Source organism: Podarcis vaucheri, assembly GCF_965113315.1.
Source record: "Podarcis vaucheri genome assembly, chromosome: 2".
In the NCBI taxonomy this organism is placed as follows: domain Eukaryota; kingdom Metazoa; phylum Chordata; class Lepidosauria; order Squamata; family Lacertidae; genus Podarcis; species Podarcis vaucheri.
Window position 1 is genome coordinate 2,780,333 of NC_138760.1, and position 15,533 is coordinate 2,795,865.

The 15,533-nt window shown below is 46.5% G+C and overlaps 2 protein-coding genes across 9 annotated transcripts in view; one reads left to right on the forward strand and one right to left on the reverse strand.

Annotated features, from left to right (window-relative positions):
- Positions 1-3,767, forward strand: part of PPP1R1A (protein phosphatase 1 regulatory inhibitor subunit 1A) — an 85,862-nt gene extending 82,095 nt beyond the window's left edge. Inside the window, exons 6-7 of one of the 2 annotated variants that reach the window (XM_082209064.1) lie at positions 971-1,097; positions 3,639-3,767. In XM_082209064.1, the coding sequence (XP_082065190.1) occupies positions 971-1,097; positions 3,639-3,642 (131 nt within the window). In that variant the 3' untranslated portion in view covers positions 3,643-3,767. The remainder of the gene's footprint in view (positions 1-970; positions 1,098-3,638) is intronic. The other variant, XM_082209065.1, reaches the window with a different exon arrangement.
- Positions 3,768-11,048: 7,281 nt separating this feature from the next.
- The window catches only part of PDE1B (phosphodiesterase 1B), a 128,264-nt gene continuing 123,779 nt past the window's right edge, over positions 11,049-15,533 (reverse strand). For all 7 annotated transcript variants that reach the window (XM_082208389.1, XM_082208386.1, XM_082208385.1 and 4 more), the window contains 3 exons: positions 13,978-14,114; positions 12,560-12,681; positions 11,049-11,196 (listed from right to left, as the gene is read on the reverse strand). In XM_082208389.1, coding sequence (XP_082064515.1) covers positions 12,584-12,681; positions 13,978-14,114 — 235 coding nt within the window. In that variant the 3' untranslated portion in view covers positions 11,049-11,196; positions 12,560-12,583. The remainder of the gene's footprint in view (positions 11,197-12,559; positions 12,682-13,977; positions 14,115-15,533) is intronic.

Sequence of the window (15,533 nt, forward strand, 5' to 3'; positions counted from 1 at the left end):
GCTCTTCAGTCAGTGGCTATGGAAGGCACACAAGTTGCAAAGGTAAAAGTGTACACTGTTCTAGAATATTGATCAAATGGCTACTTTAAAAAAAATGTACATGATACCTTTCTCTGTTACCCTCTATTAAAGAAATCACCATCATACTCCCTGTTCTTTTCCCATAGACAAAACGCCCCAACTGAAGAGTTTCTTAAGGAATATACTTGATGCAGTCTAGGCTTAATTAGCAGCATTAAGATACTTTTCTCTTCTTTTACTTTTTTGATCCCTTTGCTGGGGAAACCCAGCCAGATGGGCAGGGTATAAATAATAAATGATTATATAATCAATTATTATTCCTATTACTATTGCACACCCTCACAATCCTTTGCAGGTGTGGGGCTTCCAGTGCATGCGTGGAGCTTCCAAAGAGTTGTCTGCTCACTTTAACAGAGGTAACGGCTTCTCAAGTGCCAAGAGGTGTGCATAAAGTTTTCTCTGGCAGGGTTATAGATGGGAGAAAGCACACATGCTGGAGTTCAGAATGCCCATGTGGCCATATGGATTTGGGGAGAGGGGGCTGGCTATGACTGGAATTTATTGTCATGACACACTGAGTTTAACATTCCCCGTGAGCTTCCCATTATTCATTATTTATACCTTCCCAAATCTTCCCTGAGCAGTTCCAACCAATTGAGAATCTACTCATGCATGTATGTAGTGAGAAGTAAGTATAACTGTGTCTGCTTATTAACAGTGAATCTCATCTGGTATGCCTTCACTCAGTGACCCAGTTTAGAGAGATTTCTCTGGAGCTGTTTTGACAGATGTTCTTTGGTTTTGTTGTTGTTATTGTTCTCTATACGCCAGTATCATCTGCCAATGTTGCTGTTCTCCCTATTCCGCTCCGCGGCTTGATTGTTTTGTGAATCAATTAAAAAGATCCCTCCCATTTCCTCATGGACTTTTTGACAATTGTTTTGTGCAGAAGGAAGCATCACGGGAGCTTGCTGCGCAGAGAGACCCAGTAATGTGAAGCCAGACCTGTCCTCAGAGAAGCAAGGAGTTCATATACCACCGGAGAGCTCTGTGGAGAAGCAGAAGCTGGCCAAGGAGTATGTATAGCTGTGCCTCTAAATTTGGGGAGGGGGCAGGAAAAGGGAGATAAAAGAACCAACTCTGCTCTGAATAGAATGGACACCCAGGGGTGTATTATACCAATTCTGAAATTGCCTTCATTAGTGATATATTGTCTTATTTTATGAGCTAGGGAAAGTATTGCAGGAAAAAGCCTTTGACTTTGCTGAATGGGTTTGGAAAGTGAAAGTAATTTGCGATTCACCTTTCTCTTGCTCCTTCATAGCTATTGTTTCCCCAATCTGTTGCTGCTTCAGCTTGCTTTCCCTAGGCTTAGGGCTTTCCTCCCCCACTTCCTTCTTGTAATCCAGGTCAGTGATGGCTTAGCAAAATGAAGTTGATTTAGAGTGAAGCTGATTTAGAGTGAGGCAGTGCTTCCTGTAGCAGCACTGCCTTTCCTTGGAATGGGTGAACACTTTTTGCCACATTTTTTAAATAAGATCACCTGTAAAATACTGTACCAAAATCCAGGAAGAGGTGGATGGTTCATAGCTGCTGGATTTTGTGTGTGTGTGTGTGCAAACAGTTGTTTCACATTTTCAATCGTTTCTTTCAATCAGTTATTTCTAGTGTTCCCACCCCCACCCCAGGAGAACAGGTTAAAATGTGATAGCAAATACCACCCATTCACTTGGAATTTCAGCATTTTCTGAAATGCAATGCAAATGTTTGCCCAGATGAATAGGGACACTGTATATCCCAGAAGCGCATCAAGATCTCTCTGCACATAGTAAAGAAGAATAAACCCACAGTTCTGCCTTGGTGCATAGTAACCCTAATATGACCTGCTGTATGCACATCAAAGAAGAAATTCCATATGTTGGCACACATGCATGGCACTGAGCAGAACATTGATGCAATGTGGATACTTTATTCTGCAAGGGGTATGTACATCTTAACACAGGGATGGATGAGTATCAATACCAAAATAATGGGTTGTGGCCAATGTTAGTCCTACTTGGAGTAGACCCATTAAAATGAATGGATAAGACTACCAGGTCTATGAAGGTAAATATGTCTACTCAACCTGATGGAGGTCAACCCCAACCCCCCTTTTTCCTGTTTTCTAAACTTAAAAACGTGTGAAACATGAGCCTTTTATACATAGGAATGGCACTCAGGGCAATATTTGAAAATGCTCATTCAGATATTGCCGCATAAACCACCTTTGTGATTCTTCAGTTCATGCATTTCAGCACTGAGCAACTGAACAGGAAAATGGGTTTGAGAGCTATGCTTAAATAAAGGCAGCGTGTCCAGGTGAACATGAGGGGGGACAGAGGATGCTCTGGGGTACAAAATAATCATGATAAAATATTTATCTTTTGCTGTGCATGTGCAAGCAAGCTGTATTGCAGATCAAAAGGCCACAGGTGCCAGGCCATCTGTATGACCTGTGGCACAATGCAGACACATGCAGCTGCAAGTCCCGCAGTGATAAAAATCATTGGATGGTGTGAGACAGTTTGACTATTTTGTTGACTTTACCAAGGGCTGTGATTAGCTTGGTCTCTATATTTAGTCAAGGGGCAATTTTAGAGATCCTACTGGATCATACCAAAGATCTGTTGCTGGGCCAACAATCCTCCCCACATTGTTCTTTTCCCCTCACGGTTGGATGTTCAGAGAAATATTGCCTCTGGTCAGCTGGGGCTGAGAGGAGTTCTGATCCAAAAATGTGGAGGGTACCAGGTTGGCAAAGTCTGTTTTAAGAGGGTCTGTTGAGCTTACATAGTTCATAGATGTTAGTAGGTGTATCCTCCAGTGAGCTCACAGAATCACAATCAATAATTGTAGAGCTGGAAGAGATCGATGAGGATCATCTAGTTCAGTCCCTGAGATTACAAGTCTCATGTTCTACCGGCTGAGCTATAAGGGGTCTAATTCCTTCTTAAAGCTATCTAACCCCGTGGCTTTAAATTCCGTTGCATCTTGCATGCAAGAAAGAACATTCCTTGCCAGGTGACCCTAAGTCCTTGCCAGGTGACCCTAAGTCCTAGTATTATGAGCCATGAAGAAAAATTAACTCTCCATGCCATGCATAAATTCATATACTCTGTCCTCACCCACCCACCCAAAATAGTCCCACACTCTTTAGCCTTTTCTTACAGCAGAGGAGAAGAACATTTGACCCTCCAGCTGTTGTTGGTCTACAATCCCCATCTGGCCCAGTCAGCACAGCCAATGGCCAGAGATGATGGGAGTTGTAGTCCAGTAACATCTGAACGGCCACAGGTGAGCTATCCCTGCCTTTTGTAAGGAAAACGATCCAAACCCTTGGTTTTTGTGATTGTCTGTTTCTATATCTTTTCTAGCTCCTAGATCTCCCTATTTCAGATGAGGTGATCAGAAGTAATGATTGAAATAGGTATCGGACAAGATAGCAACCACCTTTGCCGCATTTGTCACAGAATAATTAAACTCTTGTGCATATCCCAGCTCCACTTTAAAACTAACCTTGGTCTTCAGCAGCCATTTTGAAGAGCCTGTTCTACAAACTTTGTTTGTTTGTTCCATAGGTGATGCACTGCTTCAGGAATGGAGGTTACGTCTGAACACAGGCGGAGCTCATGCCTGCATACGGGAATATCACACAGCAGTTTCTTTAAAGAATTTTTTTTAAAAAAAAAGATTTCAATGGCTGTTCAGATGTTTGTAATGTCCCCCCCTTTCTTTTTTTAAAAATGAAATGTCCAATGGCCTAGTGGAGGATATCTATTCAGTTTTGGGCTTGGGCTCATGTTTTAGGTGTTGAAGTAGAAAAAGGTGAATCAGCACTAGAGAGTATGTTTGTTAGTTAGCAGAGCTGGAGAAATCTCCATATTGTACATTTATCACTGACCCAGTTCTCCAGAGCAGCAGTTGAGTCTGTAAAGTCTTATGCCTGGAGCTGAACCACTTGAAGAGCTGGGGGTGGGGAGTGAGGCACATGCTTGCGCACTCCCAGCACACACAATAGATTTCTTTATGCCAAGAACTGCAGAGAATTCTAACTTAGCTCTTTCTCTGATGTGCCATTTTTTATATACAAATATTTTGTTGTAGTAGTAGTCGTTGTTGGGTAGAAGAGCATTCAGTCATGTAAGCTTCCACCTGCAGTCTCACTTATGTAAAAAGATAAAGGTAAAGGTAGCCCTGCCCGTACGGGCCAGTCTTGACAAACTCTGGGGCTTGTGCGCCCATCTCACTCAAGAGGCCGGGGGCCAGCGCTGTCCGCAGACACTTCCGGGTCACGTGGCCAGCGTGACATCGCTGCTCTGGCGAGCCAGAGCCGAACACGGAAACACCGTTTACCTTCCCGCTAGTAAGTGGTCCCTATTTATCTACTTGCACCCGGGAGTGCTTTCGAACTGCTAGGTTGGCAGGCGCTGGGACCGAACAACAGGAGCGCACCCCGCTGTGGGGATTCGAACCGCCGACCTTTCGATCGGCAAGCCCTAGGATCTGAGGCTTTTACCCACAGCGCCACCCGCGTCCCTCTCACTTATGTAGTACAGCTCAAAAATAGGTTTACCATTATTTCATCTGCTGTGGGGGAGATCTAGGCCACCAGCTAGATGATTTTATTCCCTTAGACCTCATTTTTCTATACTCTACAATGATGTTTTCCTAGTCATCCAATACTGATTTCTACAATTTTTTATTGCTTTCTACTGTAGCCATAGATAGGTGCAGGCTGGGAAAATCTGCAGCTCCTCCTATCATGCTTTGGAAGGAAACTAGGATGGGAACAGTAAGTAGAGCAGGAATGGGGGAACTTGGAGCCCTCCAAAAGTGGTTGGGACTCCATGTCCCATTAGCCTCAGGCAGTCAGGGATGATGGGAACTATAGTCCAAAATATCTGGACGGCCACCTAAAAGGTTCCTGCCTATCATTGTGGGGGGAATCTGAACAAATGACAACCTCCTCTTTATTCCTTCTCCAGCTGAGCTGTCCTTTCTTTGGGAGTGACAAGATACAACAGTGCCTTCTGGGAGAGAGTAGCAGGTTTTCCTCCCTTGAAACAACCTACAGGCCTCAGTCGTGTGTGCATAACCTCCAGTATTTGTCACACATTAAACAAAAAAAAGGTCTGCTTATTTCTTGGGACATTAGAGTAACACAGTCGTGAGTGCTTGAAATAGCTATTTTTTCTCTTTATGCTAGACATACTACCAGTATTTTGAATTTTGCTCTTATGTAATAGAAAATGCAGTCAAGGCTTCCCTGTCATAAAGAAACCAGCTGGATGCAGCCTAGACAAAGGAGTGGAGGACAGATCCGTGGCTCTTACACTGGTGTTTTAAGCCAAAGCCTCAATATGACATGGGCCTTTATCCTGCCAGCCTTCCCTAAGTCAGTGCCCTTTGGATTTTGTTGCAGTCCAATTCCCATCTGCCTCAGCCAGAATAGGCAATGGGGCAGAGATGGTGGATTGTAGTTCTAGCAACATTTGGAGGGCACCAGGTTGGGGAAAGGTGCTGCATGCCTTTATTGACACACTCATTGCTCCCCCCGCAAAAGGGGAGGCTGCAGGCTAGATACACAGGTCCCAGATACCAGAGATCCCACTTGAGTTTCTCATCAGTCGTACATTGTGTATCCCTGAATCATTGGCAGAGTCTTACATATCCGGACCACCATTCTGGGCTCTCTTCCCCCTCACACATGTGAATTCTATTTCTTTATTAAACGGGTCATCTTTGCTTGGTTTTTGAGTTCCAAAATCACTCGTTTGCCCTAAGTGGCCTGTGTGGTGCTATGACAACATGGCAGGGCTCCGTCTTTCAGCCTCAGCAGTGCTGTCAAGGATGTGTCATTTTCCTTGGTTTGCAAAAATGCCTCTCGGCCAGCATTACGTACCATCTTCGTCTGACACCAAAGGCAAGAGTCAGAGCCTGTCTTCCTTATTAGAAGACACAACCATGAAGCTGGTGGATTTATGAAAGCAACACCAGGAGGGCCACGGGTTCCCCTCTCTTTTAGTGGTGTGCTTGAGAGGAAGAGATTCTGCCTGACAGTGTCTGGGGACAAACCCATCAAAATAAGAAAATAAGAAGGAAGAGGACAACTGACACCCGGGAGTCCCAGTGCAGTCCTGCCTGACACTTTGGTGACTAAATGAAATGCAGATGCTATTCTACTTGCCAGTTCTGATTTAACTTAGTGTGCAGCATAAAGACGCAGAGCTAAAGGTATGCGTGAATTTGCACCCATGGAGAGCTGAGTCACACAATGATTCACAATATGAAGGCAAACTATGGCTTAGTGTGCAGGTTGCTAGCGAGAAGTTCACAGCAACTGTGCTCCTCTCCTGGTACTCCTGCTGCTGTGAGCTAAGCCATGGTTTAGCTAGGAGTGTTTTCTGAACCCAAACTCATGGTTTGCCTCACTCCAGACCAGTGGCGGAGCAAGCCAATTGGGTCCTGGGGAGGCGTGTGTGCCCTGCGCCCGGGGGCAGGGCCAGCCGCCCATGGAGCAGGATGAGCCTGGGCAGGATGCTCTGCAGGGCCTTCGAGGATTCTGCCTGTCTCCTCCCTCTCAGCTGTCCTACAGCTGGGGGGAGGCAGCAGGCGGACCATTTAGGCAGTGCAGAGCCTGTGCACGCCCAAACCACTGCATCTCTCCCAGGAGTGACGCATGGCTGGGGCGCACTGCAGGCCCCGCAGTGAGTGCCGCCCAGCGTTTTGTCGCCCCCTTCAGTGGTGATACCCGGGGCGACCCACCCCCACTGCACCCCCTTCCTCTGCCTCTGCTCCAGACACACCATGAGCCCAAGTTTGGATGCAATGCTAAACCAAGCCATGCTGCTCATGACCTGAACTGGAGGGCAACTATTGAAATTTCCAGAAACACTAATGTGTGCGTGCATTTGTGCTAAACTGCGGTTTGGTTTAGCACTACGTGTGAACTAGCTCAGAGACTCACGGCCAACCATAGCTTTACACCAGAATGCAACTCATTTTCTTACCTGTGTGACAGGTAATTGCACACACAGATTTGCTTAAAACATGGTAGGGATAGTCCATGAGAGAAATTGCTAATGGGCTGACCTCACTGACCCTGTGGATCAATAAAAGTGGCAGCCACATCCCCACTCCAAATGGAAAGCAGCGAAGGTGGGTTGAGAGTCTGTATTGGCCAAGGAGCTGAGCAGGAAGGATCCAGAAGGAGATTGAACCTCATTCAGGACTGGGAATTTCCACCAACTGACTCAGTTTGCATGCAATGGGATGCTTGAGGAATGTGATCTTTTCACATTCTGATACAGGCTCACTTGATCTACAGCTCCTGGACAAAAATTCAGATTGGAATGCAATTGTGGTGCTGCACTTCTTTGGCTCAGAAAAAGCATCGAGATCGGCTTTAAAACCCGTCTTTTGAGATTAAATGCATTTGGAAACGCGTATTTTGAGAAACTACTTTAGGGAATGGCACTTAGTGGTAGAGCAATCCCCTGGGGGAGAGAGAGCCCTGCCTCAAGCCCTGAAGAGAAACAGTCATTCCGTATAGACAAGGCAGCTTCCAAGGCTCCTAAAACTGCTTACTGAAATGCAAATCTGGGGGCATTTTTAAATAAAGAAACCAGATTTATGGGGAAATGGGGTTCAATGGACAATCGGTGATCACATGAGAAAAGGAAGTCAGAAAGAAGCTGTGGCATCCATCCCTGCTTGCAAGGTGCTTATTGTGGTATTTCTGATGGACAGAAACCAGGAGAACCAGCCATTTGTGTCTCTTCCCCTTCCCTTTTATTTGCTGTTTTTGATCATCACTTTCCTTTTATTCTTTTATTAAGTTTCTTTTACATGCGCATAATTTGGAATTCTGCATTGTATGGAGCTGTTATAATATAAGAATCTGAGTTCAAGAAACAAAACCAAAAAGAAAGAAGAGTTACTGCATGGTAGAAAAATTATGTCCGAGGTACAGACACATACAGAGTTCCACGGACCAAATGTGTTGACAAAGAGGATATTTACAAAGTTCTGGGGCTGGGAGTTGGAGGACAAAGAGGCTGGAGACGGGAGCTGCAAGTTTCTTCCAGTTTGGACACTCTGGAAGAAACTGCAGAGTTGGGGTGAAGGTAGCTCCAGCCCTTGACATTCCTTATTCAGCCTCATTAAGTCTCAGGGGAAGCATTCAAAGCACTGGACAGGAAGTCATAGCTGAAGAAGCTCCAAAGAGCAAATTCTCAACCAGGTCCCCATTCCAAGTGCTTACAGCTAGGGAGGAAGTGAGTCCCAAATCACACAAGTCATATGATGAGAGATTTCAGGCTAGGACAGACACTGGTTGCGAAGGAATGGAGGGGGCATCCTGTCCTGCCACAAAAATGGGAGACTTTTCACTTCTTGCACACCTTCAGCAGCTTCAAAATGGCTTCTTGGCCAGAGACCCCCAACTCACCTGACTACAGTCTCTGGAGATTGTATCCAGTGCTAGCCCTATTCAGAACAGAGCCACTGAAATCGATGAACCTAAGTTAGTCTACTCTGAGGGGGGCTGGCACTGAATGCAACCCTCTCTCTCCTTCTGCCTGAAAGCTTATCCATGTCGATATGCCTAGCCACATTGCCTCAGAATGCACTGGGGTATTCTTAAAATAAATCAGAACAGTCCGCCTTTTCCTTTGTTCTTGGAGCCCCTGTACCAATTCCTTCAGCGGGCATTCTACAGCCCTCATGAGACTGAACCATATGCTTTACTATATGAATGTAAAGATTGGCCTAAGGCAGAATTTCTCAAAGTCACTTGCTGCCATAATTTAGTGTCAAGTCGCATGGTCATATTGAGAACATGGATTGTCAAGATCCATGCATAGTTTGGCAAGTGCTGAAGCTTCACCATGCACTCAATTTGTCTCTCAACCCATTTTCACCATGTCATTCAACTTCTTGCTGGCAACCTCTATTTCCAATACTATACTTCCTTATGCTATAGATCAGAGTGTGAGGAACCTCTGGCCTGCCAGTCTTGCTGAACATCAGCTCCCATTTCCCTGGCCCTTGGCTACGCTTGCCAAGGTTGATGGGAGGTGTGGTTCAGCAACATCTGGAGGGCCACAGGTCCCCTATATCCGCTGTACATGAACATATGCACAGTAACATAAGGATAAAGGTAAAGGGACCCCTGACCATTAGGTCCAGTCACGGATGACTCTCGGGTTGTGGCACTCATCTCACTTTACTGGCCGAGGGAGCCGGTGTACAGCTTCCAGGTCATGTGGCCAGCATGACTTAGCTGCTTCTGGCGAACCAGAGCAGCACACGGAAACGCCGTTTACCTTCCCGCTGGAGCGGTACCTATTTATCCACTTGCACTCTGACGCGCTTTCAGACTGCTAGGTTGGCAGGAAGGGTACATAAGGGTACTATTGTGTTATATCAGCTTCTAGGGGCAGTATTTGGGTTGACATTCCATGAAGGAATACTTCTCCAGGCTGGGAACTGGCCAGTTCAACCCTTTAACTCAACAGATGACCCCAAATCTCATGAGAACTCACAAGAGATGCTCCATGTACATGTTCTGCGATGTGTCTCAGCCTCAAGCTACAATCCAATGAGGATCCAAAGCTCTGATTCTCTTATGGCTCACCTCTTGAAAGAGAGAGAGAGGATGAATGCTGAGGTTCAAGCTTACCTAGAAAGCTTACCTGGAAGACATACCTTCAAGATTTCAGATATGTGGGAGTGTCTGTAGCCAGAACTCAGCAAAGCCCTAGCATTAAAAATGGATTCTGGCTCATGTTAAACCCTGGTCCTGATCTGCAAAACCCTTTGCTCTCCTCTCTTCACATTCATACGAGATGAACCTGCCTCAGATCTCCATCGCACACAGCGATATGATTGCATCAATCAAAAAGGGAAACAGGGTCCTTAACTAAAGACCATCCAAGCCCACGAACTGGCTTTTGAGATCCCATGAATGCACAGATCAATGCATCAGTCCATAGAAGATGCACCACTAGGACATCCTGTGAGCTATCTATGCCCCAGTAGCTGCAGAATAACCAGCAGGCATATGGTCCATCCAACTTCCATACTGCCTATCCCCTATAGGCAGACAGAATGGATTCAGTCTATGGATAGGATGAGGAACTGCAATTCAACTCTTCCTCTTACCCCCCCCAACCCATATGACCAAATGGCTGCCAAAAAAATGGGTGCCTGCAACTCCAACAGATGCCTAAATGTCATCTCACAAGTGGAAACGCAGTTGCCGGCAGTGGGCCATGGATAAAGGTGGCATCCACTTACGGGTTGGGTTGGGTGGGGCTATTCCACTGTGCAATATAACTATTGCTCCAGAGATGTGAGATTCGATACACAGCAGATCTGAGCCAATCTAATGCTTTAACGAGTTGAGAGAGGCTGGCTGATCTGGCTTCATAAAAATGGGAGGCTGAGTATAGGGCATACACATTTTGATACAAGGGACGAGGCTTGTGAGAGATGTCAGCAAACTGCCCCAGGAGGAGAACTGCAGGTGGAACCTCATACGTGGGGAGGGGGGACTCTTGGGATGCCATTAATTTAGTCCACCCCCAAGGCCAGCTAGGAGCCATACTGATCATGCAGGGGTGCAATTCTCTCTCCATTGCCTTGACACTCTCCTCCAAAGTGCAATTTCAGCCAATACAGTAAAAAAATGTGGCAGCGGTCTCGGCAGTCACTTCGCTGGATTGGCAGTGAGAAGCCTTACCCAGCCCGTTTGGCACAGCAGGGAGGGGAGGGTGGCTGTGAGTGTAAGCCCTCGGTGTTGCTGAGGCCATTTGCTCATTCATTGATGCTTGGGGGATGGGATAGACAAAAATCCCATGACTGCAATCATAGAGCAGGAATTCTAACAGTTACATGGGGGGTATGTGTCTCTCTCATTCTCTGCAACTCAGGGATGGGGCAGGCAGTGGGTGCTGTGTGATGTCGACATTGTTGACTCATAACAGTTGCATTTATCATTATTAATATTATTACTAGTAGTATTGATGGTCACATTCATGTCACACCCTTCTCGAGCCTGGGGAGGCTCCCTCCCTGTGCGAATGGTGCTTTGTCGATGGTATTGAAGACTTTGGAGTAAATTGCGTCGGAGACCTGCCAGGAAAAACAGAAACAGCCTCAAGAGTCAGAGTCAGGAGCATGTCCATGGTCTGGATAGGAAGGAAGCCATTCATACCTTCCACCAGAGTTAAATCATGAAAACAATTCTGATTGGGAAATAACAAAATTAACAATAACCTTTGAAAATAAGAGCAAGAAAGCAACAGCAATGCTTGGAGTTTGAATAGAGCAGGGCAGATCCTCATATTTTGTTGGACTACAACTCCCCATCATTCCAGATCATTGGTTAAAGGTGGCTGGAGATGATGGGAGTTGTAGTCCCATAGTATCTGGGGGGCCCAAAGTTGAAGAACCCTGCATTAGAGTGGGGCTGAGGAGTGGTGCCCCCCCAGATGTTGCAGGATTACAATTTGCATCATCTAGGACTGTTGGCCATGCTGGCCAGGGCTGATGGGAGTTGGAGTCCAACAAATGTATGAAGGGCCACACGTTCTCCAGCCTTGCTCTCAGGTGATAAGCCTGCATCTGGACAATGCCACTAAACTGCAAAAATCTGGGGCACAATTATTGCTTGTTAAAAACTAGCTAGGTGGGGTGTTATTTCACACACCTGAATGTTTTGCCACTAAGAACAAACAAACACCCTCTGCACAGAAAACTGCTGTGTCAAGAAGAAGGCAGCAGCTTCCTTGATGTAGGGCTGTTTCTTCTTCCCTGCCCCTCTGGCTTGGATTATTGAAATTCTGGGACAGTGGCAAACCTGCATTTTGGGGAATGTCATGGGGCCCCTGGGTAACTACTGTTCTCTTCTTCACTGGGGTTGTTCCATGGCAGATCACCACACCTTTACAACACCTGTGCTACTGACTCTCAAACTTTGGGATGGTTGAAATGCATACAACAAACAATTAATCAATTTAAGCTGTGCAACTCCAGTTGGTTCTGCTAGACCCCCCCCCCCCACCAAAAAAATTAGGCAATGTGGACTAATCACTTTTGGGGTCCTTCTGGGATTAGGGGCCCTGATGCTTAAGGTTCATTAACTCCACCCCTGTTCTGGGATCACCAATGCAGGGGTGTTGCTAGGAGGTAGCCCAGGGGCCCCAGACCCCAGTTCTTTTGTGCTGGGCCCTAGACTCCCCTCCCCACTTTTTAATCTTAGCCTTTTTATTATTTAAAAAACACAAACTTGGCTTACAGGCCTGCTGAGTGTGATGCAAAACACCGGCGAGATTCCAACCCCCTCAATCTTAAATTGTTTAGAGACCTACATTTGCATCTGTGCATATAAATTAGGAAATACAAATATGATGGGGATTTGCGTCACAAGCTTGGTCTCCCAGCTCTCTTAGAATTCCTAGCAGCCCCCCTGATCAGCAGGCAAGCAAGCACCCACCTTGCTCCCTCACCACAGACTGTGCTATTCCACGTTGCCGTTCTGATTGTGCTGGTTTCCAGGCGTGCGCGCCTCCTCCTCGCAGGGTGAGAGCTCGTCAATGGATGTCTGGTTTGTAATTCCTAAGGAGGGGGAAAGGCATCAGCATCAGGGGGGTTGTGGGTACAGGTGCCAAGATCAAGAGACCCAGCAGAAGGTCAGGAGGAGTGAGGGGGCAGGTAAGGTGAGACGAGGGGGGCTTAGGAAGATGTAGGCCCTGGAAAAGGAGAGGGAACAGGAAACCTGTGAACCCCCTACAGACTTTGGACTCCAAATCCCTCCAGCCCCAGCCGGCATTGCCAGTACTCAGGGATGAGTACCTACTATATATCCAGAGAGCCAAAGGTTCCCTGTCAATTGTCCAAAAGAAGGGAGGGAAATGCCATAAAGAACTTGGGTCGCATCCGCTCCGTGCATTTAAAGCACTATTCTACCACTTTAACAGTCTTGGCTTTCCCCAAAGAATCCTGGGAAATGTAGCATGTTAAGAATGTTGAGAGTTGTTACACAGACCCCACACAGAGCTATAATTCTCAGGATTCTTTGGAGGAAGCCATGACTAATAGAAAAGTGCTTTAAATGTACTGTGCAGAGAGATGAGTCCAGTACCAATTGATGTGTGAATACCAGAACAAGCATACATTGCTCAAGAACTGGATAAACTGAGATTAGGAAATGCTAGTGTTAGGTTTGTTTACTTTTTTAAAACAAAATAATCTATCGGTCATGTTGATGGATTTACATATTAACTTTTCTATTTATTCTTGCTTATAAACTGCTCTTATTGTCCTTACAGTAGAAGAGCGGGACATGAATACAACACGGCAATAGCATTAGGAGGGGCATGGCAAGAGCAGGGCCTTTTATGTGGTGGCTCCCTCTTTTTATTTTATTTAAATTTTATTTATTAATACTTATTCAAATATATACAGAAAAACATACCCAGTAGAAAATATCTTTTTATAATATACTGGGATAAAACAACTACTTGATCTAAAAAAGAGCAAAGTCAGAAGGGAGAAAATACAAGAAAAGGAGAAATCTAAAGAAGGGTAAAGCAGCTAGAGGGGCATTAGGGAAGATGCAAATGGAAATTAAGAGAAAGAATGATTACATCAATGGCAATCAGATTGTGTTCAAGGGCTGGTTCTTAACGGGCTTTTTGTTACAAGGTCAGGAAGTGGATGTTTGAAGTGAATTTACATATTACACGCGCATGCAGGTCATGGAGCCCACAATTTTTTATTAACAGTTTAGTGAAGGGGCAGTATTGACCACAGCTCCCTTACAAACCTGACCAGGAAAATTGACCCAACACAACTAAATCTGTCCCCTACTCACAAAGAAAGACATCCCTCTGCCCCACCGTCAGCCCATACCACTGGCAGCTCGCTCCTTCCACTTCTGTTTGTTCTCTTGGATGTACTTCGTCCAGGTGGAACGGAAGCTGTTGATGTCAGCATTGATTTCTCCCAGTTCAGCATGCTCATCGACAGAGGGCTGGCGCCAGTGGGAACTGCAAGAAGTGAGAGACACCATCAGAGGAACCTTGCAAATCCCCAGAGCCAAGGGCCATAAAAGGCTGTCCCTGCCATGCAGTGCCTGGCCATAGACAGTCACGCTGGCTGGACTGAATCATAGAGTTGGAAGAGACCACAAGGGCCATCGAGTCCGACCCCCTGCCAAGCAGGAAACACCATCAGAGCACTCCTGACATATGGTTGTCAAGCCTCTGCTTAAAGACCTCCAAAGTAGGAGACTCCACCACACTCCAAATTCCACTGTCGAACAGCGCTTACTGTCAGGAAGTTCTTCCTAATGTTTAGGTGGAATCTTCTTTCTCGTAGTTTGGATCCATTGCTCCGTGTCCGCTTCTCTGGAGCAGCAGAAAACAACCTTTCTCCCTCCTCTATGTGACATCCTTTTATATATTTGAACATGGCTATCATATCACCCCTTAACCTCCTCTTCTCCAGGCTAAACATGCCCAGCTCCCTTAGCCGTTCCTCATAAGGCATCGTTTCCAGGCCTTTGACCATTCTGGTTGCCCTCCTCTGGACACGTTCCAGTTTGTCAGTGACCTTCTTGAATTGTGGTGCCCAGAACTGGACACAGTACTCCAGGTGAGGTCTGACCAGAGCAGAATACAGTGGCACTATTACTTCCCTTGATCTAGATGCTATACTCCTATTGATGCAGCCCAGAATTGCATTGGCTTTTTTAGCTGCCGTGTCACACTGTTGGCTCATGTCAAGTTTGTGGTCAACCAAGACTCCTAGATCCTTTTCACATGTACTGCTCTCAAGCCAGGTGTCACCCATCTTGTATTTGTGCCTCTCATTTTTTTTTGCCCAAGTGCAATACTTTACATTTCTCCCTGTTAAAATTCATCTTGTTTGTTTTGGCCCAGTTCTCTAATCTGTCAAGGTCGTTTTGAAGTGTGATCCTGTCCTCTGGGGTGTTAGCCACCCCTCCCAGTTTGGTGTTGTCAGGGCCTCAGGAACAGAGGCACAGGGGAGAGAGGAAATGGAGAGCGAAAGGGAAGAATCGGAGGGCAGCGTAGGGGGGTATAGCAGTGACCCGAGAGATTCCATGAGCTGCTCCAGCGAATCAGAAGATTCCCAGAAAGAGGCGCCGATGGTCAGGGCAAGGGGGGCCAGCGGGGACTCCCAAAGCAGCAGCTGGAGATCAGGGCCAGCTTCCCCACCAGAGCGTAGTGGGGGGGAAGAGTCCCAGGTGTCAGGGCCAGCGTCTCCTCCAGCAGGGAGAGAAGATGAGTCGAGACTGACCACGCCTCTATCGGAGAGTGGGGGAACGGAGGGGAGGTCAAGTCCAGCTAGCCTCCCCGAAGGGGGAAGCAGTGTAACGGTCAGGAGGAAGGTTGCCGGCTGGGCGCGCGCGCCAAGTTCAAATGTACAGGCGCGCGGGACAGCAG